Source organism: Saccopteryx bilineata, chromosome 1, assembly GCF_036850765.1.
Source record: "Saccopteryx bilineata isolate mSacBil1 chromosome 1, mSacBil1_pri_phased_curated, whole genome shotgun sequence".
NCBI lineage: Eukaryota > Metazoa > Chordata > Mammalia > Chiroptera > Emballonuridae > Saccopteryx > Saccopteryx bilineata.
Genome location: NC_089490.1, coordinates 14,264,645 through 14,291,649, shown reverse-complemented (window position 1 = coordinate 14,291,649; position 27,005 = coordinate 14,264,645). Strand labels below are relative to the sequence as shown.

General features: G+C 55.9%; 2 protein-coding genes across 5 annotated transcripts in view; one reads left to right on the top strand and one right to left on the bottom strand.

Moving 5' to 3' along the window:
• Positions 1-17,904, top strand: part of BNIP5 (BCL2 interacting protein 5) — a 36,143-nt gene extending 18,239 nt beyond the window's left edge. For all 4 annotated transcript variants that reach the window (XM_066236827.1, XM_066236911.1, XM_066236745.1 and 1 more), the window contains exons 2-12: positions 1,053-1,690; positions 2,659-2,778; positions 5,727-5,791; positions 6,027-6,267; positions 7,187-7,318; positions 9,039-9,097; positions 9,395-9,641; positions 10,521-10,652; positions 11,566-11,630; positions 13,426-13,662; positions 15,590-17,904. In XM_066236827.1, the coding sequence (XP_066092924.1) occupies positions 1,057-1,690; positions 2,659-2,778; positions 5,727-5,791; positions 6,027-6,267; positions 7,187-7,318; positions 9,039-9,097; positions 9,395-9,641; positions 10,521-10,652; positions 11,566-11,630; positions 13,426-13,662; positions 15,590-15,625 (1,968 nt within the window). In that variant the 5' untranslated portion in view covers positions 1,053-1,056 and the 3' untranslated portion in view covers positions 15,626-17,904. The remainder of the gene's footprint in view (positions 1-1,052; positions 1,691-2,658; positions 2,779-5,726; positions 5,792-6,026; positions 6,268-7,186; positions 7,319-9,038; positions 9,098-9,394; positions 9,642-10,520; positions 10,653-11,565; positions 11,631-13,425; positions 13,663-15,589) is intronic.
• A 2,737-nt stretch (positions 17,905-20,641) lies between these two features.
• The window catches only part of PNPLA1 (patatin like phospholipase domain containing 1), a 54,624-nt gene continuing 48,260 nt past the window's right edge, over positions 20,642-27,005 (bottom strand). The window contains exons 8-10 of the mRNA XM_066236521.1: positions 26,269-26,394; positions 22,959-23,064; positions 20,642-22,236 (exon numbers count right to left, since the gene is read on the bottom strand). Coding sequence (XP_066092618.1) covers positions 22,186-22,236; positions 22,959-23,064; positions 26,269-26,394 — 283 coding nt within the window. The 3' untranslated portion in view covers positions 20,642-22,185. The remainder of the gene's footprint in view (positions 22,237-22,958; positions 23,065-26,268; positions 26,395-27,005) is intronic.

Sequence of the window (27,005 nt, the reverse complement as noted above, 5' to 3'; positions counted from 1 at the left end):
GAGTGCGGGGGGGGGGGGGGTCCGTGACGGGGATATTTGAGCAGAGCCCTGAAGGAAGTGAGGGAACAAATTATAAGACTGTCTAGAGGAAGAATGTTCTAGAAGTAGAGAACGGCCAGTGTGAAGGCCCAGAGGCAGAGCAGGCCTGAGGGATGGTGAGCAGGGCGGTGTGACTGGAGTAGGTGAGGGAGAGGTGAGTGGACAGGTAATGAGACCAGGTCAGGAGGTCTTGCCGGCCATTGTCAGGGCTTTGACCCTGAGAGAAAGGGGACAAGGGTGCCCCTCCCTCCCAGGGTTGTTGAGGAATGGAAATGGGACAACAGCTTGGAGAGTCGCGGTCACGGCTGGTAGCGGGCAGGGCGATGGGCACACTTGGTGGCATGCCGGCCCGCAGGGCGATGGGCACCCCTGGCAGCATGCCGGCCCGCTGGGCGATGGGCACCCCTGGCAGCATGCCGGCCCGCAGGGCGATGGGAACCCCTGGCAGCATGCCGGCCCGCTGGGCGATGGGCACACCTGGCAGCATGCCGGCCCGCAGGGCGATGGGCACCCCTGGCAGCATGCCGGCCCCCGGGCGATGGGCATACCTGGCAGCATGCCGGCCCGCCGGGCGATGGGCACCCCTGGCAGCATGCCGGCCCGCAGGGCAATGGGCACCCCTGGTGGCGTGCCGGCCCCCAGGCGATGGGCACACCTGGCGGCGTGCCGGCCTGCCGGGCGATGGGCACCCCTGGTGGCGTGCCGGCCTGCCGGGCGATGGGCACACCTGGCGGCGTGCCGGCCTGCCGGGCGATGGGCACCCCTGGCGGCGTGCCAGCCCACAGGGCGATGGGCACCCCTGGCAGCATGCCGGCCCGCAGGGCGATGGGCACCCCTGGTGGCGTGCCGGCCCCCAGGCGATGGGCACCCCTGGCGGCGTGCCGGCCCGCAGGGCGATGGGCACCCCTGGCGGCGTGCCAGACCCCGGGCGATGGGCACCCCTGGCGGCGTGCCGGCCGGCCGGGCAGTCTGCGGGAGGCCTGCGCTGACGGAGCTCCTTGTTTCGGTTGCAGCACCATGGAGGGTCCGCGGCGCACGGGGCAGCCTCTGTCACAGAGAAGAGCCAGGTCCCTGGACAGGCTGCAGAACCCCAGGAAAGTCTCAGAGTCATGGGACAGCCAGAGCCTCTCCTTGCCTGCCAACCCCTCTAGCCGGGGGCCTCCGGAGAGGACCAGCCACGAGGGGCGCAAACGCCCCCAAAGCCCAGGGCCCCCCGAGGCTCCGGGCAGCACGGGCACCGCCCTCCTGGAGGGGACCAGGGAGTTTGTCCCCTGCGAACAGAGACCCCCGCAAGACACCAAGAAGGACAAGGCCCAGGGCTGGGCCCAGCAGGGCTGGCTGAAGACCGCACTGAACTTCCTCCTGAGGATGGGCCCCGAGGAGCCCCGTGAGAAGGCCGGCAGGAGGGCGAGGGGGAAAGAGGGCCTCCCCCAGCCCGCAGAGACCTCCGAGTCTCCGGGGGCGGTGCCGGCTCCCAGGAAGAAAGCCCACGACAAGAAGGCCAACCGCAAGAAACATGGTCACAAGAAACACGTGGACGAGGAAGCCAGAGGGTCCCAAGATCAGGAAGCTGAGGGCCAAGAGGTGGCAGTGCCCAAGACGGCTGCTGTCACGTGCTCCGAGGAGGCTGACCCGGGCCCAGGACCCAGGGGTGAGCAGACTGTGCCTGTTTCTATGGTAACCCCACTGCCCCAACCCCAAGGGCTAGGGTGCTCTAAGCTGGCTCCTCAAACCTGTCAACAGAGGGGACCTGGAAGTTAGGACGGCTATTAGGAACAGCACCATGGCTGAGAGGGGAGGTCATATACCCCAGCTCCACCTCCAGCTGAGCCGTGGGGCCTGGGGCTGCGACTGTCCTCTCCGAGCCTTTATTATTATTTTTTTTTATCATGGATAATATGGAGATAATGACATTTGCTTTCTCATGGGGTGGCTGTGGCCCAGAGATGGCACGTGGGAAGTGCTCCATAAATGACAGCTGTATGGTTAAGTTCTCTAGTTCGAGGAACAAGGACCAGGAGGAGTGGGAAGGCAGGGAGGGAGGCGAGGACGGCATCCCGACCTCCCCCACCCCCCCAGTTCCTATGTGAGGACTGAAGGTGGGTGTCAGGGCGGTAGGCAGAGCCACCTGCTGGGTGCTGGTTCTGGACCTGGCTCCATTGGGCATAGACTTGCTGTGTGATCTCGAGCCAGTTGCCACCCCTCTCTGGAACCTGTGGCTCCTCATTTGTAAAGTGAGGGAGTCGGTCTCTGAGGTGACTTCCTTTTCTGACATCCAGCCTCCCGGAGTTGAATGCCCACAGGCGCCTGGAGGGAGATGGGGCTTCTGCTCCGTGGCCTTCAGCAGTCACTGTGTTTTAATGGAGAGAAGAGACCCAAGGAAGAGGCAGGATGTTGGGGAGGGAGGGGGCTGGAGGGACAAAGGTCTGGGTTGAAGCAGCCTCTTTTCAAATGGAAACCTTGGCAGGTTTCTGATTATTTTTATTTTTGGTTAAGTTTGGAGCTGGCTACAGCAGTGTCTCCTGTGCTGTGTCCTTGCGTCGATGAACAAAGTCAGAAAAATGTCATGGACATCCCCATACACACACACAACCACACTTACTTTCGTCTTTATTCCAGGAGGGGAGGATTCTGATCTCCACCAGCCCCTGCCCGTCGAAGGCCGGGATGCTGGCATCTCGGAGCCTTCTCCCGAAGCCTCCGGCCCCCGGCAGGAAGAGGAGCTCACGAAGCTTGACCGTGAGTCAGAATCCACTGTGTCCTCTGCCTGTGCTGTGACCTCTGCCTGTGCTTTGTCCTCTGCCTGTGCTGTGCCCTCTGTCTGTGCTGTGCCCTCTGCCTGTGCTGTGCCCTCTGCCTGTGCTGTGTCCTCTGCCTGTGCTGTGACCTCTGCCTGTGCTGTGACCTCTGCCTGTGCTGTGTCCTCTGCCTGTGCTGTGCCCTCTGCCTGCAGCGGGGGCGGCCATGACCTCACGGGACCGACCGCTCTGGGTGCCTGCTCAGGCCTCGATGGTCGCTCCCGAACTGTGTGTGCTGATCTTGTCCCCTGGGGTGCTTCCAGCCATATTTTCTTACTAGAGAGCTACGCAGAAGGGAGTCTCAGGAATCAGAACGGTCCCTGGCACATGCTTCTGCTTATGTGTGAATGAACATGGGAATTTTATTTTAGTTTCTTTAAATTTATAAAAGGAGTCTAGAATAGAGGAATATAGAGTTTTATATATATACATACATACACACACACATATATATATGTATATGTATATGTATATATATATATGAGTGGAAAGAATAGTTTAGTGCACACTCATATACTCACAGTTGTTAATAGTCAGCCATATTTGCTTTGTGTGTGTGTGAGTAGTTTTGTTGCTGAAACATTTTAAGTAAAATAATGCTTTATCTTTAAATACATAAGTATGGATCACCAAGAAATAAAGACAGCTTCATACATAACCACTATCCTGTCACTGCCCCTAGTAAAATCAGTAATGTTCCATTAATCTAATTCCCTGTAAAGAATGAACATATATCTTTTTGTATGAGAGAGAGAAATAACAGAGAGGGAGGAAGGGAGGGAGGGAGGGAGGGAGGGAGGGAGGGAGGGAGGGAGGGAGGGAGAGAGAAGCAGCAACTCATTGTTCCAGTTAGTTGTGCCATTGACTGCTTCTTGTCTGTGCCCTGACCGGGCTCAAACCAGTGACCTGGGGGGTCAGGCTGGCACCATCGGGATTGAGACGGTGAATCTCGTGCTTTGGGATGGCACTCCCCTATTCACCGTGCCACCAGCCAGGGCAAGAACGGGCATATTTTTAAAGGTGGAAACAGGCACTATCCGTCTGTCGAAGAATAACAAAGGGCGTTCAGTTGGTTATTGTGCGGGGTGTTTATTTTGCACGCTAATTGTTTTCTCACATGAGAGGGAATCAGGTGGTAGACTGAGTCAAGGAGCAAAAGCCAACCAGGATTTACAAATGAGAGAGAAGTGAGGAAGGGGACGGAGGGGTGACCCGGTCTGCCGACATCCCAGGGGCAGGAGATGTTGTGTGCGCCTCCTTCCGTGTAAACTGCAGCTGGCAGAGTGGCAGCTAGCGGAGGCCTCTCTGGGCACACTGACCTTGCAGAGGAGGATGGGGCTATCAGAGAAGACCATTGACGTTGCTTGTGGCTCCCCTGTAAAGGCTTGGTAGCGTGGTCGCCGTACCAACGGGGCAGGCTGCCTGTGTCACGTGGGCTGGGGGTCTCTGTCCTCCAACCCCACCTTCGGCTGGGCCTCCACCATTCCTCCCACTGGCATTTTGCAGGTTGGAAGGTGAGCGTTAGCCTTGCAAAGCATTTCTAAGTCCAGTCCCTGATTTGACCCAGTGGTGGGATTCAAATAATTTAACAACCGGTTCTCTGCCCTCATGACCGTTTCAAGTATAAAATAATGATACACCGAAAGGTAGTTTATTATTTCATACACTTAATACTTAAATAAGAACAAAAAAAAAGAGGTATACAAAACTAGATTATAAAAGTTTTAAAATATGAATGAAAAATACTAAATATTACCTGACAAAACACAATAAAACTTATTAAAGACAGTTCCATATTGCTTTTTGATTGGCGTCCTCACTGGTAATGTTTTCCCCCAATGGATGGAATGAACATCACTAGGGGCGCTTAGAACCCGCTGTTGCGCAGATAAATGTTAAAAAAGAATGAGGAATGTCAGTTTGTGTCTTCCACATGGGGTGGCTGTCCAGGCGCTCACCTCAGAGAGGACCCTGATGACAAGTGCTATTTTAACAGCCGGTTCGCCGAACTCAACAAAAAATTAGGTATTGGTTCTGGTGAACCCGTTCGAACCGGCTGAATCCCACCATTGGTTTGATGGCCGGACAGCCTTCTTGGGGAAGCAGAACAAGGATTCTGATCCACTTTACACAGGGGAGTAGAAGGCCCAGAGAGATTAAGAAATTTACCCAAGGGCCCTGGCTGATTGTAGAGTGTTGGCCTGGCGTGTGGAAGTCCCAGGTTCGATTCCCGGTCAGGGCACATAGGAGAAGCGCCCATCTGCTTCTCCACCCTTCCCCCTCTCCTTTCTCTCTATCTTTCTCATCCCCTCCCGCAGCCAAAGCTCCATTGGAGCAAAGTTGGCCCGGGCGCTGAGGACGGCTCCCTGGCCTCTGCCTCAGGTGCTAGAATGGCTCTGGTTGTAATGGAGCAACACCCCAGAAGGGCTGAGCATCACCTCCTAGTGGGCATGCGGGTGGATCCCGGTTGGGTGCATGTAGGAGTCTGTCTCTCTGCCTCCCCGCTTCTAACTTCGGAAAAATACAACCCCCCCCCCCAAAAAAAAACAAAGAAATTTATCTAAGGTCACACGGCTCGTGGCACCCAAAGCAATAATTCCCAGACCAGTGAGGCCCTAAGGAAATAGTGGAACACAGGCTGAACGTCTGAAGGACTGACTCGAAATATCCTGCATGGAATTTCCTGCCTTGGCCCAGCACCCTCCCCCTGTGGGGAGGAACAGCCTGGGACCTGGCGCTTTCCACCACATCTGTGGCCCAAGGGGCAGTTATAGGGGGACCCTCACTTAACCCGGAAAGCCCGAATCGGTCTCCAAAGTCCAAGCTGGTCATTGGGAAGCATTCTCTGTGCATCTGGAGAGAGTGACCAGCCCGTTTGCTTTCTTCCAGAGGACACCATCATCCAGATGATCGTGCAGGTGCTCCGGAAAATGGGAGACCGCTTGGAAGAGGAGGTGAGGAGCCAGCGGCCCGTGAAGGTGCCCGGGGGCTTGCTGCCTGCTCCCCTTCTTCCTCTCCTCTGCCCCCTCCCCCTCCTCCTGCTCCTGCCCCACCGTCCCTACCTGTCCTTCCAGGCCTCCCTTGCCTGGGGCCACCCTGGGGCACTTGGTCACCACTGAGTTGGCTTCTCAGAAAGCTCTCTCCCCAAGGTCAGAAACCTGCCTCAGTTTCTCTCCTCTCCCCCCACAGAGACTTCAAGCCTTTCAGCCAAAGAAGGCTCCACAAAACACCGGGCCGGTCCTCAGGAAGAAATCCCAGGAGAAAAAGTCTCCCGTCAAGAGAACCTTCTCTCATAAGAAACATGGCTCTGAGGAGCCCAAGAGAGGGGCCGCTGTGGATGTCTCCGGCCCGGAGTCCCGGCCGTCCAAGAGGCCCAGCTTTCTGTACCTGTGTGTCGGGGGCCACCGGCCCTCCATCTCCAGCAGCCTCGGTGAGCAGGCTCCCGGTCGCCTAGCAACGCGGCAGCTGCCTCCAGCTCTGGGGGCTTCCCCGGGGCTGGGATTGGCCAGCGGAGAGCCGCCGGCTCAGCTGACTTCTGCTCTTCCCCAAGCGGTAGGGGGACGGCCGTGGGGCCACCCCCACACGTGAACCTCACTGTCTAGGCAACCCGGCGGACCCCCCACTGGGAACTGTGTTCAGGGACCCCGTCGTCCCCCCCTCCCCCCTGCAGCCTCAGCGGCTGCACACTGGCCACGAGATCAGGTGCTGGAAGGCCCGGAGCCCGGGAGGCAGGAGACCTGGGTTCTGAGCTGTACTGTCCGTGTCATTCTCCGTCTCTGTGCCTCGGTCTCCTCGCCCGTGACGTGGAACTCTTACCCTCCGTGTCCCTGTGATCAGTCAGCCCGGGGCTGCTTTCTACCTCCATCTGGCAGCCGGGAGGACTGACACTCAGGGAGGTCAGACCATGTGTTCAGGCGAGGATCAGTCTCGCGGGCCGCCCGGCCAGGGTGGCTCACATTTTACAAAGAGGGGGACAGTGCTTTACACCCAAGAGCGGGCTTTCCCTCAGGGGGTTCTGGCCTGATGTGTTAAGTCATTCTGTGGCATTTACTCTCCCATTAATGGATCAAGCCAAGAGGGTGGAGGGGTGAGGTCACCAGGGGAGGGAGGCGAGGGAGCAAAGCCTGGGACGCCAGGCGTGTGAGCGTGCAAAGGCCCTGCGCAGCGGCTCACCTCCACCCAGGCTTACAGCCCCCCTCCCCCAGCTCACTCACCCCCCTCACTCCACCTGGCTCACTCCACCGTGATCTACCCACGTGATCTGGCCACAGCGGGTTGGGTGGAGGCTCGGCTAACTTAACAGCCTCGAGCTAACAAAAGCACACTCACCATTGCCTCTTGCTTCTCAGGCTTGGAAGAACCTGAAGTCCAAGAGGCCTTGTCAACAGATGGCGGGGGTCCAAGGCCCTCCGAGTGTTCCAGCCAAGCAGGAAGCCGGGGACCCGGAGAGGACTCGCAGCCCGACAGCACCTCGGAATGCAGTCAGTACCCCTCTCCTCCTTTTCTCAGAGGTCCCTTGGGAAATGTCTTGCCAGATCCCCGCCCCCCCCAAAACCAATGCTTGCAGAAGGGAAGCGGGTCTGGAGGGAGGCAGAGGCTTGTCCTGAGCTCCCCGTGTGGGCAGCGGGCTGGGGAGGCAGCGCGGGGTCCAGGGCACAGGTGGAGGGCCACGCTGCTGCTCCTTACGCTGCCTGAGCCTCGGCGGCGAGGGGCCTCCCGTGGAGGGGCCGATGTAAGGTGCTGCGGGGAAGGCGCTGGCCCACGGCCCGGCTTGGCACGGCACCGCACCGCACGGTAGACAGTGTGATTTCAGACCTGGGTTTGGATTTGCGTTCTGACCTCTTCCAGCCGCATGAACTTGCTTCATCTCCGGTCTCAGTTTCCTCATCTGTGCCATGGGGATAATAACATACAACTTCACAGAGCTGTTGGAAGCACTGTCGGAATCAATGCCAGCGGAGCACTGAGAGCTGTGCCCATTAGCAGCTAGTAAATGTCAGCTGCGTTGACTGCAGTCACTGTTGTTGTGGTTCAGAGCCCCAGGAGAGCAGAGGGGACAGGAAGGGGCAGGCGCCGTGGGAGGGAAGCCCCAGGAATGGGGGCTGCCATCACGACGGTGGCTGTTTTATCAGTGGCGGGGCTGAGCTCCGAACCAGTCAGTCAGTTCTGTGTACATGTCTGCTTCTGCCACCGCTCTCGGCCTCGTTTGGTTTCCACAGAACATGTGCTTGAAGGGGAATCGAGGAAGGCCCCTGTGCTGTCTCCCTCATGCCCAAAGGTGGACACCGAGGCCCTCACTGGGGAAGGGGGAGGGAGTGTGTTCCCCTTGAAACCACTCTGGCCAGACCTGCGATGACACAGTGGATAAAGCACCAATTTGGAACGCTGAGCTCGCCTGTTTGAAGCCCCAGGCTTGTCTGATAAAGGCCCATATGGGAGTTGATGCTTCTTGCTCCTCCCTCACCTTTCTCTCTCTCTCTCTCTCTCTCTCTCTCTCTCTCTCTCAAATCAATAAATAAAAATCTTGAAAGAAAGAGAGAGAGAGAAAAGAAGAAAGAAAGAAAGGGAAGGGAAGGAAGGAAGGAAGGAAGGAAGGAAGGAAGGAAGGAAGGAAAAGGAAAGGAAGGAAAAGAAAAGAAAAGAAAAGAAGGCCCTGGCCAGTTGGCTCAGTGGTAGAGTGTCGGCCTGGCGTGCAGGAGTCCTGGGTTTGATTCCCGGCCAGGGCACACAGGAGAAGCGCCCATCTGCTTCTCCACCCCTCCCCCTCTCCTTCCTCTCTGTCTCTCTCTTCCCCTCCTGCAGCCAAGGCTCCACTGGAGCAAAGTTGGCCCGGGCGCTGGGGATGGCTCTGTGGCCTCTGCCTCAGGCGCTAGAATGGCTCTGGTTGCGGCAGAGCAACGCCCCAGATGGGCAGAGGATCGCCCCTGGTGGGCATGCCCGGTGGATCCTGGTCAGGCGCATGCGGGAGTCTGTCTGACTGCCTCCCCGTTTCCAACTTCAGAAAATACAAAAAAAAAAAAAAAAAGAAAAAGAAAGAAAAGGAAGGGAAAGAAAGAAAGAAACCAGCTCTGTCCTCAGGCCACATCTGAGGAAGCTGTGAGTCCCCCTGGTCAGGACTGGAACAGCCACTTAGGAAATGAAGATGGCCACAGAGAAGCTTCTCACCACACTAGAGAGTAAGCAACTCCTGTTCTTTTTTAGGAGAATTTATCCAGAAGATCATCGCCCTACTCCAGGATGAGGAGGAACAGGAGGCAGAGGTGAGGAGACTCCCCCCCTAGACCCTGATCCTCACTGTGGACATGCCCCCCGCCCCCTCCCTGAATTCTGCATCTTGCCAGGCTCCCCCCATCCCTCCTCCTCCCTGAAGCCTCCCTGGATGCTGCTGGACATTGTTTTCCCATCTCTGAGCCTCAGTGGCTCTTCTCTCTGGGCCACGCCCTCTGTCCACAGTGGGTCTCCCTCTGTTTCAGGGGATGCTGGTCTCTTTTCCCAGCTCACCTGCAATTTCTTCAAAGTCCAGGACCCTGACTCAGTCTCTCTTGTCTTGCCTGCAGCAAGATGTCCAGGGCCCAGAGCTGCCTGCAGAAAACCCGGCCCCACCCTGCAGGAAGAAGTCCCAAGAGAAGAAGTCCAGCTTCAGAAAGGCCTTTTCTCATAAGAGACACGGCTCCAAGGAGCCCAAGAGAGCGGGGGCCGTCGGGGCCGTGGGGGCCGCCAGCCCGGAGTTCCGGTCCCCCAGGAGGCCCAGCTATCTGCCCCTGTGTATGGGGGGCCATCGGCCCTCCATCTCCAGCAGCGTTGGTGAGTGGACCTGGTGTCGCCATGGTAACAGAGGCTGCCTCGGGCCCCAGGCCTCCCCCAGGGCACGGGTTGGCTGGCTGTGTGGCCTGTCTCGTTCAGTCTGGACTATTGCTTTCTGCTCTGAGCAGAGTGGGGAGGCGTGTGAGGTCCGCAGGGAGGAGAGAGGAGTGGTTGCTGGCAGGACCCACCACACACACACACACACACACACACACACACACACACACACATACACACACACTTCAAAACAAATGTTGTATGAGAACAGTGCATCTGCACATTAGACAAGTGCGTCAGAATCACCCGGAACGCTGGTAGAAAAGCACAGCCCCAGGTCGGATGAAGCAGGCTGTGCTCTGGGCTGTGTTCTCAGTGCACTGAAGTGCGAGGACCCCTGGTGCACCGCGGCTGCCCTGACGTTTACAGAGGGCCGGCCGCCTGCCGCGTTCACACGCGCCATCTCAGTTAAGCAGCTCACAGCCCTGCGAGGCCAGTCCCATTACACTCACACTGACCAGGTGGGCAAGGCGAGGTTCCGACAGGCTCAGAGACTCGGCGGAGCCTCGCGAGTTAACGGGGAAGTAAGTTCACCTGGTGGGACCTGTGGGCAGGCCTGCTCGTCCTCCCGCTGGCCAGAGGGGGCAGGGGAGGCTGGTGGAAGAAAGAATGAGATTTCTGAAGGGGCGAATAGAGTCCTGTGGACTCCTCAACCACGGGGCGCCCAGAGGGCGGGGAGCTCACCCAGGAGCCCTGAAAACCAGGAGCCGCTCGCTCGCGCCAGTGCCTTCGGACCGCTGCCTGTCGGAACCTGGCCGCAGGGAGGGGCTTGCGGACCTGAGACAGGTGCAAACGCTCACTCCAGCTTCTTGTCGCCCTCAGATGTGGAGGGTCCCGAGCTCCAGGAATCCCCACCTGCAGAAGGGGGTCGAGTGGCATCCTGCGAAGCACCCTCCCAGGCCAGGAGCCACAAGCCAGAAGGGAGATCTCTGTCGGATGGAGCACTGGAACCCAGTCAGTACCACCTGCTCTCACCTGGGCTGCTGCCCTGTGGATTTCACAGGCTGAACCCGAGGAGGGAACTGGGGGTGGCGGTGGGGGGCAGATGACAAATGTCCGGGAGGCTCTAGAAGGGTGAGGAGGAGACAGGTTGGCCTTTCAGCTGGGGCTGCTGGGACAAAGGTGGAGGTGGAGAGTTTTCTTCAGGTAGAGAACACCTATCCATTCTACGGGACATAGCTTCACCCCACCGCACCCTGTTGGTTTGCTTGCGTGTTTCATTATATTCCTAGCCTACTCGGGGTCTCATAATCAGTGGCATACCGGCAAACAGGCTCTTGGGTGTGTGTGTGTGTGTGTGTGTGTGTGTGTGTGTGTGTGTGTGAAGAAGGACAGCCCCGATCCCTAGCCTCCGTAGACTTGTGTGCTATAAATATCCCCACTGTGGCCAATTTCAAGCTGCCAAGAGTTTGTGTTAATGGGTCCACAATTTCCCTGGGTATTTACAATTAACCCTTGGTACCGGCAGCCACCTGCACAACGCTGTCCTTAGCTGATGGGTGCTTTCCTGTGCCATCCGTCACCGTGGCGTTCCCCTCCCTGCATTCTGATGAGCTGCTCCGGGTCCCAGCCCCCTTTCCTGACTGCTACTCTGTAGCCTAACTAAAGGGACTTAGGAAAGTCTCAGTTTTCCCATCTGTCAAATGGTTGCAAGTGAGGCGCAGTAGCCAAAAGTCCTCTTTATTTCCAGAAAGCAAACCCCAAACCAAGCTCTCCTACTGCGGCTCTAGTTTAGGGAAGATGTTTCTCTGCCCTTCAAAGCTACCGTGGGTGCTGTGTTTTAGAGACAAAACCGTCTGTAATCCCGTGGGTGTGTGTGACTGCGGTACCTGTCAACCGTCTCTCAATTCTTCCTTCTTTTCCGTAGAGGAGCTGATCATCCAGAAGCTGGTGGCCCTGCTCCAAAAGGCGGATGGCCACCTGGGGGAGCAGGTAAGAGCCACTCAGCCCCCACCAGGCCAACCCCGGGCACCTCATCGCCCCACAACCGAGACCTGTGTTCAGTCCCCACTTCTGTATCTGGGTGACCTTGGGTGTGTCCCGTAACCTCTCTGAGCCTTGCTTTCCTCTTTTGCAAAAGGGGGGGATAAATGCCTACCTGACAAAAGCTTAGTGCAGGCCCAGCCAGTGCCACACAGGTAGCCGATGAGATACACGTTAGTTTAATATAACGATATAGCTAGAGCTCAGGCGGCTCCCTCGGCCAGCCAGAACCTCCCTCCCCCAATCCCAATCCTCCTTGAAGTTGAGCTCACGCCCCACCTCCCTGGAACCCCCTCCCCCCCGAGCGTGGATGGATGTGAAGTGGGGGAGGTCCTGTCACACCCTCAGCATCTATGTGGTCTCCAAGTCTTCCAAGCGTAGAGACTTTCCTCCTCTGGTAGACAGCCTCTAACGTGGTTCCCTGCCCCTGAGAACCTCACAGCCGACCTGGAGAGACAAACACGGGTCGCATAGGACTAGGGTCACATAGGACTAGGACGGGGTCATCAGGTGTGAGCGCAGGTCACAGATGAGTGATTACGGTGACGGACAGAACCTGTAGGGGTCTGACCTTACAGTGCACCCCCCCACCCCCACCCCCCACCAGCACCTGCATCCTTCTGCCTGAGGCTTGGCACCTGGCACCCTCTACCTCCCAGGAGCAGCCCTCAACCGAGGGCTGGTGGGTACCCACCCCGGCTCCCTGGCTCCCTGGGGTGGGAGAGAGCCAGCTGGTTCCGGGGCTGCCCTGAGAGAATCTGGCTCCACATTGCCCATCCTGGCCCCAGCTCTTCATTTCCCCTGCCGTGTTTCCCAGGAACCCTCATGGCATAGGGGGGCCGTACCCCAGACCTGTCTCTGGTCGGCCTTAGGGGAAACCCAACCTGAGACCTTCAGGTCTTAAGAGGAGGAAGTTTAGGGTGGGAATTGAAATTCATTCAACATTTCTGCTGATGAACATTTAACATAAACCACTTCACTTGATCACCCCCCCCCCAACCGTAATCAGGAGGGTGGGATACTATCCCTCTCATTTTTCTTTTTTCTTTTTTTTATTTTTTTATTTCTCTTGTCTGAAGCTGGAAACGGGGAGAGACAGTCAGACAGACTCCCGCATGCGCCCGACCGGGATCCACCCGGCACGCCCACCAGGGGCGAAGCTCTGCCCACCAGGGGGCGATGCTCTGCCCCTCCAGGGCGTTGCTCCACCGCAACCAGAGCCACTCCAGCGCCTGGGGCAGAGGCCAAGGAGCCATCCCCAGAGCCTGGGCCATCGTTGCTCCAATGGAGCCCCGGCTGCGGGAGGGGAAGAGAGAGACAGAGAGGAAGGAAGGGGGGGGGTGGAGAAGCAAATGGGCGCCTCCCCTATGTGCCCTGGCCGGGAATCGAACCGGGGTCCCCCGCACGCCAGGCCGACACTCTACCGCTGAGCCAACCGGCCAGGGCCCTATCCCTCCCATTTTCGACATGACCAAGCAGAGGCTCAGAGAGGTCACTCAGCTGGCAGATGTGATTGACATGTAGTTGTCTGGGCCTGAAGACCTGCTGTGTTCCCACTCTGTCCAGCTGTCAGCAGCTGGACCTTGCAGAACAGATTCTGAGCGGCTCTGGGTGGTGGAGGAATTTACCCCAGCCAGCCGCACAACCCAGGGACAGCCTGGCTCGTGGAGTCGAGGGAGGGGGCCAGTGGCGAAAAGGTCGCCTACCAGCAACTCTGATGGCCTGCCTTCTTTTCTGCTTCCAGATCAGGCGACACCCCAGCTTTAAGAGGTTTTTCTACCAGCTCCCGGATTCTTCCCTCAGAAAGCTGGCGGCCATCCTGCGCCGACAGGCGGCCTGCTCTCCTGACCCCGACAGGAACCTGGCCGAGAGGCCCTGCCCGTTTGCCTTCGGCTTGGCTAACACCAGCCGCAGTTACCACGCCGTTCTCAGGCTGATGGGTCTGCGCTACCCCCACCTCTCTTACATGGGGGCCCCGCAGGTGAGAACCGGCAAAGAGGCACAAGGGACCACAAGGTCCGGTCACCAGAGGACCTACTCGCTGTCCCCTCCCCTCCTTGCCTAGTACAGGACTTTTAGGGTCCAGCTCCAATGCCACCTCCTTGCTGAGTCCTTCAGAGACAATTCCACGCCATGGGGACCCCTTTCTTTCCCAAAGCCCTCACCGGCTCTACTGGATGGGAAACGTCTCCTTTATTTGCCGCTGGTCCCTAACTGTGTATTTTCACACTTTCTGATACCGGTGTGGAGTATTGGACGTATTGGACGGGCTGCTCTCTTAGCACGCCCTCCTTTTATTTCATGGGTTCTGCTGCTGGGGGCTTCCCAATTTGAAACTGTCATGAAATGAACATAACAAGACAAAGTAGGATGACATACGAGATAAGGGGAGGCGGGGGCAGACGAGGAGGCGCTGCGTGGGCTGCTGGCTTCTCCTGGGCAGACCACGGACATTAAAGGTAGCTCCCCCCTCTTTACTCTCAGCCTTCAGGTTGCTGTTGAGCTTTTCCCCTCCCCCCAGGCTCTGAGATGGTTCCTTTAGAAATAACACTACTGAGTTCTTAAAAACCCGAGTTTTCCCATATTTTCTGAAGGACTCCGATAAACAGTTTTCCTCACCCCTTTCAAGTCTATGTACTTATGATAACCTGCTTACAAACATTAGACCCACATCTGTAGAGCAGAAGCTACTGAGTGAGGGTGTGATTTCTTTTTTATTATTATTCTTTTCCAAGTGAGAGGAGGGGAGATAGACAGACGCCCGCATGCACCCTGACTGTGATCTTCCTGGCAATCCCCATCTGGGGCCGATGCTCTGCCCATCTCGGGCCATACTTGGAACCGAGCTATTTTTAGCACCTGAGCCATGGCTGCGGGAAGAAAAGAGAGAGAGAGAAGGGGGAGGGGAAAGGGGAGAGAAGCAAATGGTCACTTCTCCTGTGTGCCCTGACCAATAATTGAACCCAGGATGTCCACATGCTAAGCCAATGCTCTATCATTGAGCTACCTGGGCAGGGCCTGAGGGTATGACTTTAAAGGTAAGAAGTGTTCTGTTTGCTGGTATTGGACACACAGAACCAGAACTTTTCTAGATTCAAATGGTCCCCTGGGAAGCCAGAGCATTATTGCAATGATGTCACCGTCACTCAAACACTGTCTTCCTCCCCTGGCGTTGTTGCCCTTGGCAGCCCTGTGCTAAGTCTTACAAGAAGGCTGGTCTCATTTCCCCGATACTTGTGCCTTGTTAACTCAAACGCTCTGCCCAACCCTGGCTTGTTTTCCTGGTGAGATCTCCTTGTGACTTTCCGCCTCTCTTTTCTCAACCTCACTGTCTTCTCCCAGAGAATGGGGACGTTACAGATAATGTGCCCCTGAAGATGGGTTAGGTCAGAGCTTATGGAATGATCTGAGTTCTTCATGCAAGATGTTATGGAAACATCCGTTCTGAAAACATCCGTTCTGACATCTTCGGTAGCCCTAACTCCGCCCTCTTGCCTTAATCATTCATTCTTTCATTTATTCATTTATTTATTCAACCAATAGATAGTGTGCAAGGCGCTGGGAGGGCCTGTGGAAGGTTCTACTAGTAGAAAAGACAATGTGTACTGATGACAAAATTAAATATCAGTTAAATTCCAAATTAGTAGTAAATGAGGTCAATAAAGCAAGTTGGTGCTGGGAGGCTTCCAGGGGGTGGCAGGCATTGATTTAGACTTTTGAGGATGGAGAGGCTATATAGCTGGAAAGAAAGGGCCAGGAGGACACTGTAGGTAGACATCGTGAGCAAAGACCCAGAGTGGGAGCTAGTGTGGTGTCCTGATGGGTTAACGAGAGGTCTGTTGTTATCGGAATGGAACCCATAAATAATTGAGCTCTGGCTAAAACCTCCGTTCTTTTTCTCCTCCTAGAGCATCACAAGCCCCGAGACCCAAAGTCCAGATTGAGAGAGCCCTTGAACAAGCCAAACAACTGGTGGCTTTAGCCAGGAGACCCTGAAGATGCTTCATGAACGTCCCAATCCAGTGCTTTGCCAGCATGACCGCAGACAAGCGTGGACAGCCATTCTGTGTCCTCACATCATGTGACAGGCTTACGGAGACTGAGAACGCACAGGGCATTCTTCCATCAAAGGAGAGGCAGAGACTGGGCTGGGAGTTAACAGACTCAGGGCTCCAACTGCTGACCTGCTTCTAACTTGCTGCAAGATCCTGTTTGTCCCTTGTCCTCTCCAGACCCTGGATTCTGGGCTGAACTAGGCGGCCCGTTGCATCCCTCCTGGTTCTATGTTACTGAAATCTGTCTAAAGAGAGGTAGCAAGTGCTTTTACTCTGTGGCTACATATCTCCTCTTCTGACCTGGAGGCGCTCACCGATGGAAGGAATGGATGAATGAACAGAAAGGGGAGCTCTGATATCCAGGCAGCGCTCTCCAGGCTTTCCTGGGGGCCTTGCTCCTCGGCTGGAACTGTCCAGCCGGTGATTCTGTCTCTGCAGTGTGGGTTAGGGAGGACACCGGGAGCTACCTCAGCAGGCACTGGTCTGGAGTGTTGCATTCTGAGAACAACCCTCCTGCCAACTTGTGTGCCCTTGGGTGAGTCTCCTGGTTTTTACTTTCATTTAAGAGTTACTAAATCTCAAGTTTTTAATCGTATTTTAATCTTTTTTTTTTTCTTACCGGCATATATAGGCCCACTATCATATAGAAGACCTGCTGACATTTTTTCAGATGCTAGTTTAAAATGAGTCTTAGTTCTAAAAGGAAATGTTTGTGTTGAATCTCTCACCAGAACATCCACATGCATTTAACCAGGTGTGTCCTATGCGCCGCGCTACCTAATTTATTCAGTTGACAAGCGCACTGTCCATAGGGGTTAGTAGATGCCTCCCAGGAGCTCTGCGGGCTCAGCGAGGGAAGGGCTGGGGGTTGGGGACCACTGGTGTCTGACACCTTCCAACCCCGAGTCCTGTGATTCCACGGCCGCAGAAAGGGAGCTGGCGCCTTACACCTCTCCCGTCTCGTGGGGGTCCACCAAGAGTCAGTGACAAAATGAATGGGAAGGGTTCTGAAAATTACACAGGGCCCTGCCCGTGTGTGCTGCTGTTTTTATGACGGCCCCAGTCCGGCAGTTTTCCGGAAAGGGCGGAGGGTTTCAAGCCCGGTGGGCGTGGACTGCCTTGGGGCGGGGGCGCTCAAGGGCTGTTCACGCCCTAGACGTTGTGGATTTGTAGTTATGATGACAGTTTTCCAGTTGATGGCAGTAACGTGTCTTGAGAAAGGACCTCCTTTTTGTTTTTATCCAAAGGTGAGGTGCAGGCAGAGGTGGATTAAGATTGGTTGAGGCCCCGGGCGCAGAAGAAAATATTGGGCCCCTTAAAAAAAAAAAAAAAGAGTGAGACAGGAAAAATAAAAACACATGTTAACCATCTTTTTAAATAAATAAAAAATATGTACAATGAATGTTCAAATTGCACATATGAAACCAAACTTGGTGTCATTAGAAAAAAAAGTGTAAAGTTGGAGTTTTGCGGAGCCCTTCAGAAGTCGGGGCCCAGGCCTCGTGGCCAGTGCGCCCCACCCGTTAAACCTGTCTCTGGGTGTGGGCCGTTGGGGACTCTGCCTTCTGCACACTGAACAGTTTCAACAGCTTGGCTCCGGTGAACCATTTGCTGCTTGAATATTCCCTATGAGCAGGCCCCGTGGGGCTGTGGGCTGGCTGGCTGGCTGGAACACGTGGCCAGAGGGGAGAGGGTGTGAACACCCGGATGGCAAACTCCATCCTGTCACCCTCGGTGGACATTGTGTTGCTATGTTGAACCTGAGGCGAGTGCACAGTAGGGTGGGATGGGGAGAGGGTGGGGCGGGAGAGAAGCCCAGGGCGGAGAGGCCTTGGGTGCTTAGAGGGGGCTGGCCTCTCACCTAGGCAGAGTTTAGGAATTTCAGTTAAGCATATTCTGAAAGTCATTTAGTGTAATTGCTTCTAAGAAGTAAGGGGAGGTGAGCTATTTATGGAGTTATTCTGGGCAGCGTTTCGGAATAATACAGTGCCCAAATGTGAAGGATCGGAATCAGTTTTAACATGGGGGGGGCAGGAACCTTCTTCTGTACTTTCTTATCTGGAATGATGTTTTTTACGTTGTGTGTTTGGTATGTATTCCCGATGCAGGCATCAGCCTCATGTTTGTACTATGTTATTTGAACAAATAAAGAAACTGACTGGCACAAAGGTGTCACCTGGATTATTTATTCACGGTGAAGACAAAATAGGGGTCCACCAGCCACAGCTCGGCCTGCCATGGGCCTGCAGGCTGTGGGGGGCCGCCTCCTTGTCCCCACCTGGGGACCCTCTCTGACGCATTCCAGGTGTTCCATCCATTGGGTGCCAACTTGCTGAGGTAGCCAACATGCTCTGGGCTGGGCGTCAGGAGATGCTGCCCATAGGCTGCTGACCTTGGAGACGAGATATGTGCCCTCCAGACCTGACGTTCTACAACTCTTTGACTCGTAAGGTCACAGATAGTTCATTGCATGTCCAGGAAAATGTGAGCCTGTCCTGATTTTCTATCATCTGTTTAATTCGTCCCTAAATTTTGGTGCCCAAACTCTTGTCACTCAGAAGAACCAGGAGAGAATTGACAGTGCCCAGTTTTTGGTCTAGAAAATGTGGTCTCCGTTGAAAGGCGCTGAGGGCCTCCTTTCCCCTCTCTCAGATAACACGTGAGTTCTTCCAGCGGCTCCCTGGGGAAGGCGACCCTTTTGTGTGGTGGTTTGTCTTCATTTCAAACCACGTTTCTGTCCCCCAAGCCTTGGCATCTCGCTGTAATGCTCTGAGGAGGGCAGGAGAGGGCAGTGTTGTTACTCCCATCTCCCAGATGAGGAGGCTGAGGCTCAGAGTGGGTCTGTGGGAGGTCACACAGCCAGCTGCCCGACAGGCCAGGCTAGGACCCAGCTCCGAGACCCCTGTTTTAGTGCTCCCATTGCTGTCTAGTCCACTAGTTCATTTATTCAGCCAACATTTACTGAACACTTAACCACGCGCCGGGTCTGACGCGAAGGACACAATACCCGCCCTTGGGGTGCTAATGGACCTCGCTGGTTATAAGAATTTTGTGCCAATGGGAATAGAGGGGTGGTGGACACTGTGTGAAGGCGGGCCTCCAGCAGCTCATACCATGGAGACTTTCAAGAGCACTGGGCTGCATGGGACACCCTGATGCTTTGGAAGGTTTTTAGGAGGTGGGCAAGGGGCCTTGGCCGGTTTGCTTAGTGGTAGAGCGTTGTCCCAGCATATGGATATCCTGGATTTGATTCCCGGTCAGGGCACACCTGAGAAGCAACCATCTGCTTCTCTTCCCCTCACTCTTCTCCCTTTCTTCCCTCTTCCTCTTTTCCTCTCCTGCAGCCAGTGGCTTGATTGGTTCATGAGTCAGCCTCGGTATGCTGAGGATGGCTCAGTTGGTTTGAGCGCCAGCCTCAGGCGCTAAAAATAGCTCGGTTGATTCAAGCATTGGCCCCAGATGGGGGTTGCAGGGTGGATCCCGGTTGGGGTGCATGCAGGAGTCTGTCTATCTCCCCTCTTCTCACTTAAAAAGAAAAAGGAAAAAAAAATAAAAGATGGGCAAGTAATAGCAGAACGTAATTAACATAATTTCTCACCCTGAGAAGTTAGGAGGCTAAGTGGGTGAGTCAGAGATAATGAGATCAGCTGAGAACTGGTTGAATTTGGGGTGTTAGCCACACTGTAGATATCATTCAGATATGCTTATTTGGCATACCAGAGAATGTTCTGGCCTTGGCCTTGGCAATAGTGAGAGCTCCCAATTTCAAAACGTAGTAACTATGGCATCAAAAATGAATCTATTAGTGTTTATTTATTTGAAGCATAAAAAAGAGAAAGGAACTAATTAGGGTTGTCAAATTTAGCAAATAAAAATATGGTAGCCCAGTTAAATTTTAATTTCAGATACACAAAAAGTAATTGTCTAATAAGACACACTTATACTAAATAATTAATTCATCGTTTGTCTGAAATTTAAAAACTTAACAAAACTTCTGGTATATTTTACCCAGCAACCCTGGAACTAATAATGCAAGGACAATTGTCTTGATTATCTCAGAATGGGGGAAAAGGAAATTAAGCGAAATGAAGGAAATACAGGAGGGGATTTATTGATACTTGTAACTGTAACATCAGAGCGGCTGTGTGCTGAATACCGGCTTCCAGTGAAACAACAGGTGCACACCGGGAACGAGCCTTCCTGAGTTGTGCAAGACCGACACCTTCCCTCCCCCAGTATCCCCGTCTCAGGCCTCTGGGCACACTGCCACCTGCAAAAGGCAAGCCCGCTCCTGGAGGAAAGGCCTGTGGTACTGACCAGCCCGGGCCACGGAATCTGAGCGGGCCGGGTCCGAGTTGACCTGAGACTCCATTCGGCTCGGGCCTCTCGAAGGTGCATGCAGGTTCCGCCTGGCAGCAGCTTCTGACGGGGCTTACGTGGGCTTGAGTTCCCCGATGTGGTCCTGTTACATGCAGGCTCCTAGGGCCACCTTGCCGTGGGAGCCCCGCACCCTCCATGCCCAGATCTGTACTGGTCCTGCTCAGGGGCCCCGGCCCCCATTCGGGGCTGCCCCCAGGCAGTCCTCTGGGTTTTGCATCCTAGGATGAGTCAGGCAGATGCACCTGAGGCCTGTGGACAGCCTGGCGTGCTCACTGGGCGGGCTGGGCTGGAGGCTGCATGCACTCCGGGGGCAGAGGGGGCCCCTGTTTCCCAGACAGGCTGGACACTGAGGTCAGAGCGGTCTTTCTCGTGGGACATTGTCACTTCGCTGTGAACAGCAGGGTCTGCCCTCATCTGGCTGGGGGAGGGGAGGCGCAGGGATGGCTGGCCTGTTTCCTTTCCAACCACGCCAGGACTCAGGGAAGTCTAGGGCCACCGGCTCGACGAGGCTGCCCCGCACGGTCCCCGGGGGTGACACGGCGGCCCCGCACGGTCCCCAGGGGTGACATGGCGGCCCCGCACGGTCCCTGAGGGGAGGACACGGCGACCCCGCACGGTCCCCGGGGGGGACCCGGCAGCCCCGCACGGTCCCCGGGGGTGACATGGCGGCCCCGCACGGTCCCCGGGGGTGACATGGCGGCCCCGCACGGTCCCCGGGGGTGACATGGCGGCCCCGCACGGTCCCTGGGGGGAGGACACGGCGACCCCGCACGGTCCCCGGGGGGGACCCGGCAGCCCCGCACGGTCCCCGGGGGTGACATGGCGGCCCCGCACGGTCCCCAGGGGTGACATAGCGCCCCGCACGGTCCCTGGGGGGGAGGACACGGCGACCCCGCATGGTCCCCGGGGGTGACACAGCAGCCCCGCACGATCCCCGGGGGGGACCCGGCAGCCCCGCACGGTCCCCGGGGGTGACATGGCGGCCCCGCACGGTCCCTGGGGGGAGGACACGGCGACCCCGCACGGTCCCCGGGGGGGACCCGGCAGCCCCGTACGGTCCCCGGGGGTGACATGGCGGCCCCGCACGGTCCCCAGGGGTGACATAGCGCCCCGCACGGTCCCTGGGGGGGAGGACACGGCGACCCCGCATGGTCCCCGGGGGTGACACAGCAGCCCCGCACGATCCCCAGGGGGGACCCGGCAGCCCCGCACGGTCCCCGGGGGTGACACGGCAGCCCCGCACGGTCCCCGGGGGGGACCCGGCAGCCCTGCACAGTCCCCGGGGGTGACATAGCGCCCCGCACGGACCCCGGGGGTGACACGGCAGCCCTGCATGGTCCCTGGGGGGGGTGTGGACCCGGCAGCCCCGCACGGTCCCTGGGAGGGACCTGGCAGTCCTTCATGGTCCCTGGGGGGAGGACACGGCGGCCCAGCACGGTCCCGGGGAGCTCGTCAAGGCTGAGGCCAGGTCAGCTCCATCAGGGGACGGCGGTGGCGGCGGTGGCCAAGGCGGAGTCCGTGGTTCCAACATGAGCCTCTAGTAAGCTGTGCAAATTAAAAACTAAACAAAAAAAGAGCTTGTTTTTTTGACACCACAGGAAACAGGAAAGTGTCCATGGCTCGGCCCTGCCGGACCCCCCAGGGTCTGCCCTGTGGACTAGTCCCTGTGGGCCAGGACCCATCTCAAAGAAGCCAGCTCAGGCGGGGTGGTGGGGGTTGGTTGGGAGGAAGGCCCCGAGCCTCGTCAGCCAGGGTGGGGGGCTGGCGACATGTTCTCCAGTTCTGTCCGGTCTGTGCTGGTGGCTGTCCTTGTCCACCTGTCTGTCCAGAGCAGGGTAATGGAAGGGCTGGAAGGACCACAGGGGAGCTGAGAGGATGTTTAGACAAGAAGGTGCTCGCCCGGGGCGGGGAAGCAGGACCTCTACACCAACAGGCTTGACTGTGGGCATCACCCGGGTCCCCAGCAGGCGTGGGTGAGGAGGGGACAGCGTCCGCGCACGGTGTAGGGGGAGGAGGCTCGGCCGCGGGGCGTCAGGCTCTCGGGGTGGAGGAGGCTCGGCCGCGGGGCGTCAGGCTCTCTCCCACTCCAGCTCCAGCGTCCTCTCCCGGCTTGCAGCTTCCTAGAGAAAGGGCACGGGTTCCTCACTTCCGAGACCCTAACCCAGGTCTCCCCTCCCCCCTTCTATAAGAACATCTCTCGCAGCTGGCCGCCCTCGGGCAGTCCTGAGCAAGGAGCCGGGCTCCCCACAGCCAACCCGATGCGTCCAAACTGGAGCTCTCCGTATCTACTGAGAGCCGGTGAGAAAGCTCACTGTATGACACAAGGGTCCTTTGCAGATGCAGAATCCCCACTGCAGAGCAGGAGTTGATAAAAGAGCGTTTGAAACACTACTGGGTTTACAAAAGCTCAATTAAGATTTGGGTTTTCGGGGAGGGGGTGTGGCCCCCGGGGTGCCGAGGGCGCCCCCCCGTACAAGGGGAGGCCCTTTGTGGATGCACTACACCGCGTGTGACTTGCACCACTTCCTATGTGTTATTTACTCAGTTTTGCAGCTTAGCGTGTCATGCATACAGATTTCTAGCAGTTAGTGGTCAACTGTTTCAACAAAATCAGTGTAGGACGACCGTCTTCCAGCATCTGACAGTCAAGGTCTCGTGGGAGGGGTGCTGCTTTCTTAGCGCACAAAGCATCCCGTGGGCTAGGGTTGACCCGGCCTGTGACCGGGAAGAGGTGTGGGGACGGAAAGGAGAGTGGGTTGACAGTGCTCAGGGGCCACCGCAGCATCGGGGGGACAGGGCAGTCCGTGTCCGGCCCCCAGGGACACTCTGGGGAGTTCCACACCTCAGGGCAGCTGCATTCCTGGATCCCACTGGGATGAGGCCGGTAGGTGACCCAGACAGCCTTGGAAGCTGAGAGCACAGAGAAGTCGAGTGGGCGGGGAGCAGACCTGCGTGCGAGAAGCCGAGGAAACACAGGTGAGGAGAAGGGGGATCACACCTGCGGGTGGGAAGACCTGAGCTCCAAACCCTCCTCTCTCTGCTGTGTGACCCTGGGCAAGTCGCTGACCCTCTCTGAGAAACTGCAGGAAGACACCTGCTGAGCCCAACTTGGAGAAATGCTGGGATGCAAATTTGCATATTCCTGGAAAACTTTCAAACCTGACTGTGTTGTTCTGTTGTTTAAACCCTGTGATGACTCCCCCAGCGCCCCCCCAACCCTGGTGAAGGCCCACCTCCTTTAGCATAGCACCGGCGGTCTCCCTGCACACCTCTGAGTGCACCTCCTGGCCTCTCCCTGCCCAAACGGAGAAACCAGGACTTCCCTGTGACTTCCGATTCTCACCCCAGCTCTGGGTGGCTACCTTGGGTGATGGATCGTTTGCGGTTAACATCCAGACCCTGGTGACAGATACCTTGATTCGGATTCTAGCTCTGCCCCCTACCAACTGTGTGACTTCAAGCATGTTACTTAACCTCTCTGTGCCACCGTGCTTAGGACATAATAACCACGACATAAGTCTTAGCTGTTATTATTACGTTCACATTTGAATAGGGGGAAATTCCACAGTAACTCAAAGAAGAGTCTCTGGTGGTAGAAATGTGAGGAGTCTGACAGGCTTGGTAGCAATTAGAGGAGGTGAGTAGCAATTAGCAAGATGGAGCTCCTTCCTTTTCATCTGTAGCCTTAGCCGGTCTCTGAATTTCTCCTCCTTCCACTCTGAGGCCGGTTACACAGCCAGAGTGAGATGACCGCTGAACTCTGCTGGAGGACAGACAAGGCTAGAAGAGGAAACCGTGCTGACACGAGCTATCCGGGCTCCAGAGAAGGGCAGTTCTGGCATAACTGGAATGAAACAGGACCATAACAGCTGGTCCTGGAATGAGAGGTCCAGGGAGCAGACTGGACCCCAGCCTGTAACCTATGTAGATCTATCCCATCCAAGCTATAGACCCAAAAAGAGAAAAACAATGCTTACTTTGTAATGCACTGAGATCTGGGGTGAGAGGGGGTGTTCGTTATGCAGCATTATCATAGCAGCAATAACTGACTAATACAACCTGCGTCAGAGTATGAATCTGAACATCTGATTTACAGAGGACTAGCCCAAGGATGTGACAGTGTTCCTGTGATTGTAGTTCAGGAGGAAATGAACAGATCACTCCTCCTCTGTGCCTAAAATCTTTTCTGCACCCCGCCCTGGTCATTGGTGCTCAGAGCAGTAACTCTGCATGGAATTGCTTAGGATGGGCAGTTGGTGAATGGCCTCTAGGCGTTTCACAATCTGTTCTGCAAAAAGCACCACAGACAGCACGTGTGACCTCCTGACAGCAACGTCTCTCATAGCTGATGAATGTTGTTTTTTTTTGTTTGTTGTGTTTTTTTTTATTTTTATCACAGCCTGCTTTTGTATAAAGCACCTTGATTCCTAGAAGTTTATCAACCATGGTAGCCCTGGCTGAATTGCATGGTTCCCACTGTCCTGATGTGTGGGAAAAAGCCTGGCCCGGAATCAAGGGACCCGGGTCCCCGCCTGGCTCCCAGATGAGTTCTCCCAGCCGGGGACGCTTCCCCGCTGCAGACCTGCCCACATCCTCATGACCTCAGCTCCTAGGGACAGAGATATGGACCCTCAAAGGTCAAGGAGGACTTGGAGTCGGAAACCAAGGAACAGAGTGAGAAAAATCCCAGGCTGCACTGACCCAGTGACCACCAGGGACCTCCAACTACCTGAGGGGGTCCTGCGCCCTCCCTGCCCACCCTTGAATCCAGAAAGTGCCTGTGTGGTTGTGCCGCACGTTCTGCAGTAGCTCTGGGCATCTCCTCCCCACCTTCTGCTTCCCGCCACCCACGGGTACCTCCCTGCTCCAGGGTGAGCCTCTGACCCTCGTCTACCTAACACACCCCTCTGCCTACCCAGGGACCTCCACCCACCACAGGAGCAACTGGAAGGACAGCTCTTAGGATGATGTAGGGATTTTTTTTTTTTTTTTTTTTTTGAGCAGTAAAAGCTTGGAGCAAATGAAATAGCAGTGTGGGTCTGTTCCTTCTGCAGAATACTTTGCTAATCCAGCAAAATAGTTAAGAGATGATACCATGCTTGGTTTGTGTTTGATGCTGGCGTTTTGAACTTGCGAGCGTGTATGTACTTAAGCATGCATGTGTAACAATGTTATGGTTCGGTAAAAAAATAAAATAAAATAAATTAAGGCTTGGTATAGATGGGGCTCACAGTGCATCAAATTAGTAGGTTTTATTGTTGTCTTTGGTCTGAAGTTCAAAGGTCAGGACGAACTCTTGAAAGTTGGGGATCGCGTTTAATTCATCTCTGATTTCCTCAGAGCCCAGAAGAGTGCCTGGCAGTTATCAGGTGCTCAAGCAGGGTGGTTGACTAAATCAGTGACAATATAGTATAATCCAAAGGCTCTAAGAACAGGCCTATGTTGGTTAGGGCTTCTAGTTGTAGGGGGGAACAGTTAGGAGTTCTGCATGTTGAGGGTCACGGGGGCACCGACCTGCCCCCGTCTGGTTTTCTAGTCCAGTTCCTTTTTTTTTTTTTTTTTAAGATTTTATTTTTATTTTATTTATTTTTTAGAGAGGGAAGGAGAGAGAGAGAGAGAGAGAGAAGGGGAGGAGCAGGAAGCATCAACTCCCATATGTGCCTTAACCCGGGAAGCCAGGGTTTTGAACCAGCAACCTCAGTGTCTCCAGGTTGATGCTTTATCCACTGTGCCACCACAGGTCAGGCTTCTAGTCCAGTTCTATTCAGAAGCTGAGAGGTAGCCGGTCAGCCTCTGGGAGTTACAGAACCACTGTCTCTACTACTTACTGAGGGCCGTCACACATCTTGCTCTCTGCGGAGCAGTGTACATAGCTGACTTCACTCAACGCTCACAGCAGCCTTACGCGTGGTTTTATCTCTATGTCACAGACCGGGAAATAGAGGCTCAGAGACACCGCGTGTCCCGAGCATACTCCCCGGGTGAGACGGTGGCAGATCGGGGATTCCACATTGGATGCATCCTAGTCCAAAGCCCAGCTCCTCACCTCCATGCTCTCCCCCCCTCCCTCCACCCCGGCGATCTCCCTGCAGACCACCCCCAAAGCTGCTCTTCTCTGCGGAATCGGAGAAACAAACGTTAGTCGTGCTCACTGCGCTTTGCTGCCTGGCGTTTTGGACCGGGGATGCCTTGGGAAGCCCTTTCTGGCGCCACTTGTCTTTGGTTTGTTCTTCTTGAACACCTTGCTCACCCACGGGGAGTCTTCGGCAGGGCTGGCCCTGGCAGAGAGAGGTAGCGAGCAGTGTGTTAGTGACCCGCCCTGGGTCCCCCACGCTCAGGGCCCTGCTCCAGCTGGGAAGGCCCTGGACACACTGGTGCTGTGGTTCTCGGCCCGGGGAGCATCGAGTCCCCCGCCCACTGTATTGTGTAAACCCTGAATCCGTGTCTGAGTAACATCATGCCCACCAGCCAACAGAAACTCAAACTTGTATAAAGTTGGAATCGTGTGCACAAAGGGCATAATGTATATATGCCCAAGCACAAAATGATTAAACGTATGCACACTCTTTCAGAAAGTCTTATAATTCAAATGATCCGGAGTGAAATCAGAATCCGGCGTATTTTAATGTAAATATTTGATGTGACACGCACGACATGGAGTGGAAACATCCAGGTGAGAGACGCTGCTCTCCCAACCCCTGTGGCGTGCCACAGAGAAACCCAGCGCGACAGAGCTGCCCTGGGCACGGCGGGATGAGGCTGGGGGCAGAGACACCCCCCCACCCTCCCATCTCCTGCTGGTGTCTTCCCTGGCTGACCCAGCTGGTGTCCAGCCCGCAAGGGAGCCTAGGAACTGACAAATGTGGAGCCCCCCGGGCCTTCTCGTAAG